The 2672-nt window shown below is 37.1% G+C and overlaps 1 protein-coding gene across 1 annotated transcript; it reads right to left on the bottom strand.

The window, feature by feature from the left end:
- Positions 1–1725: 1725 nt before the first annotated feature.
- On the bottom strand, positions 1726–2259 carry LOC120067510. The gene has a single exon (XM_039019060.1). It carries the CDS (start codon positions 2257–2259, stop codon positions 1726–1728), a length of 534 nt encoding a protein of 177 aa, XP_038874988.1.
- Positions 2260–2672: the final 413 nt, after the last annotated feature.

The following is a 2672-nucleotide window of genomic DNA, read 5'->3' as shown; positions in this document are numbered from 1 at the left end:
CAGTAAACGGTCATTATAAAGAAAAGTGACTATTTTCATGGTCCAGTCTATATGCAAACTCATTGCATAGAATGCCCCCACTCTTATGTCTCAACATGAACGATTTGTGGATCACATCGTTTGTAGCACCTTACAACTTCTTGTAACAACTATAGAGTGGGCCGCATCCAATAGTGTTACCAGGATGAGATACCCAATTTCATCCATATACTCATTAGACAATTTAGGCTATATATTGTCAACTTGATCCTGTTTATGTCACTACATAAAGTTACAGCATTCAGACTATAGCCAAGGATGAGTTTATTGGATTTTCATAATAAGATGCAAAAATCAACAAGTCATTATTACTGATAAAATAGAATGTTTAACATGAACTGTGAGTTCTAGGACATTCCCAACAAAGACCACCTTTCATTTCTTTTGGATAACCAACAAATTGGCACAACCTTGAACGAGATTCCAATTTCTTAGGATTTGTCACAAGCACATGTGCTGGACAACCCCAGATACGGAAGTAACGCAAAGTGGCTTTACGCCCCCTCCACAACTCGAAAGGTGTTTCAGAAACACTTTTTGAGGGAACGTTATTCAGGATGTGTACTGCAGTCTCTACTACATACCCCCAAAATGAGTTAGGCAATTGAACATAGCTTATCATCGAGCGAACCATGTCTAACAAGGTTCTATTCCTCCTTTCTAATACATCATTTTGCTGAGGTGTACTAGGTGCGGAGAGTTGGGATTGGATTCCATGTTCTATCATATAGTCCTGAAATCTTTGTTCCATGCACTCTCCTTCTCGATAAGATCGAAGTAGTTTAATGGTTTTACCTAATAGGTTTTCAACTTCAACCTTATACTCCTTGAACTTTTCAAGGGTTTCAGACTAATGACCTATTAGGTATAAGTAGCCATATCTTGAATAGTCATCTATAAAAGATATGAAGTATTCGTATCCTCCTCGAGCTTTTACATTCATTGGACCACAAAGATCCGAATATATCAACTCTAAGGGTTCTTTGGCCGTATAGCCCTTTCCAATCAAAGGTCCTTTATATATTTTCCCTCAAGACAAGATTCACAAGGTGGTAATGAATCATCTTCTAACTCATTTAGAAGTCCATTCTTTACCAAACGACCGATCCTATCGATGTTTATGTGACCTAGTCTTAAGTGCCAAAGATAGATATTATTACTTTTAGGAGAAACGTTTCCTTTTTTATTGAGTATTGACAATTTTAAACATCTAATAATTTAAAAGTGCTTTTATTTCAGTTGGTCTTAACACATATAAGTTGTTTTCGAATTTAGAAGAACAAATATGTACATCATTTTTCGAAATGAACAATTCATTAAATGAAAAATTAATTGAGTACGATTGTTCTAATAAACAGGAAATTGATACTAAGTTCTCCTTTATCTTGGGAACTACATATAGATTTTCTAATAAAAGAAATCTATTTCCATAAAACAACTTTGCATCTCCCACTGCACGAGCTGAAAAGACGTCCTCTGTTCTGACCCTAAGCGTCATCTCACCCTATTCCAACTGCTGAAAAAAGTTATTTCCCTATAACGAAGAGCAAACATGATTAGTTCTTACTTAATCAAGTATCCAGGCAAACTCATCATGCTCAATAAGGCATGTTTCTAAAACAAGTAAATCAAATTTACCTTCCTTTTCCTTCTTCATTTCAGAGAGGTACTTAGGGCAATGCCTCTTCAGTGTCCATCCACATTGCAGTGGAAACATTTGCCCTTATCAGGCAACTTGGTCTTTCCCTTGCCCTTAGCAGCAGCGGCGGGAGCCTTCCCCTTGTTTCCTTTATTCTTTTGAATCTTTTTAGAAGTAGAAGATTGAGATACAGCTTTAGTTCCAGAGGATAAACCCTTTTCAAACTTTCTTTTGGAATGGGCAACACTTGCCTCTCTTTCTATTTTTCCCTTGTTTTTCAGGAGACTAGTCAGGTTGAATTGAGTTTTCTTCATCATCGCATTAATGCGAAACTGAAGAAAACACTTTGGAAGAGATTCCAGAATGAACGCAACCTGACTACGCTCATCTATAACCGCTCCATTTGCCTCTGCGATGTTAAATTGGACCATCATGTCCAGGACATGTTCCCGAATAGAGTACCCTCTTTCATGCGGCATGTGTAAATGTACTTGAGGCATCATGGTGGAGTTGGTACGACGATTATCCAAACATCTCCTAGAGAGATTCCATAATCTCTCTTGGCATGACCATAGCCTCATGTTTCTTGGCCAAGACTTCAGATATACTGGCCAAGATATAGACTCGAGCTTTTTCATTTGCCTTTGTCAAGCGGTCAGAAACATCCTTTATCGCTTGGGATACATTACGAGCAAGGGCCAGAGGACATTCCTTCGTTAAGACAAATCGAAGATCGTCAACAACAAGAATCGTATTCAAGTTAGATTTCCAAGTAGAATAATTTTCATTGGTTAATTTTTCATTTTTAAGTAGTGCTATTATAGAGGAAGCCATTGCTGAAAATAAACAATGATCGTATTAGTTATCTTTGCCTTAACCCATCACACAAGCAAATTAATGAATAAAATCTAATCAAATTCCACAAAACAAGTAATCAAAGAACCCTAAGAAACTATTGATTTAGTTTTGCAATGATGCTTCAGAGGTTTGGTGT

This window comes from Benincasa hispida, chromosome 12 (assembly GCF_009727055.1).
Source record: "Benincasa hispida cultivar B227 chromosome 12, ASM972705v1, whole genome shotgun sequence".
Taxonomy (NCBI): Eukaryota; Viridiplantae; Streptophyta; class Magnoliopsida; order Cucurbitales; family Cucurbitaceae; genus Benincasa; species Benincasa hispida.
This window is presented reverse-complemented; position numbering and strand designations above follow the sequence as displayed.

What these genes read in the sequence shown, in the direction of transcription:
- LOC120067510 (XM_039019060.1), bottom strand. Translation starts at nt 2,259, where the DNA reads ATGAGGCTATGGTCATGCCAAGAGAGATTATGGAATCTCTCTAGGAGA.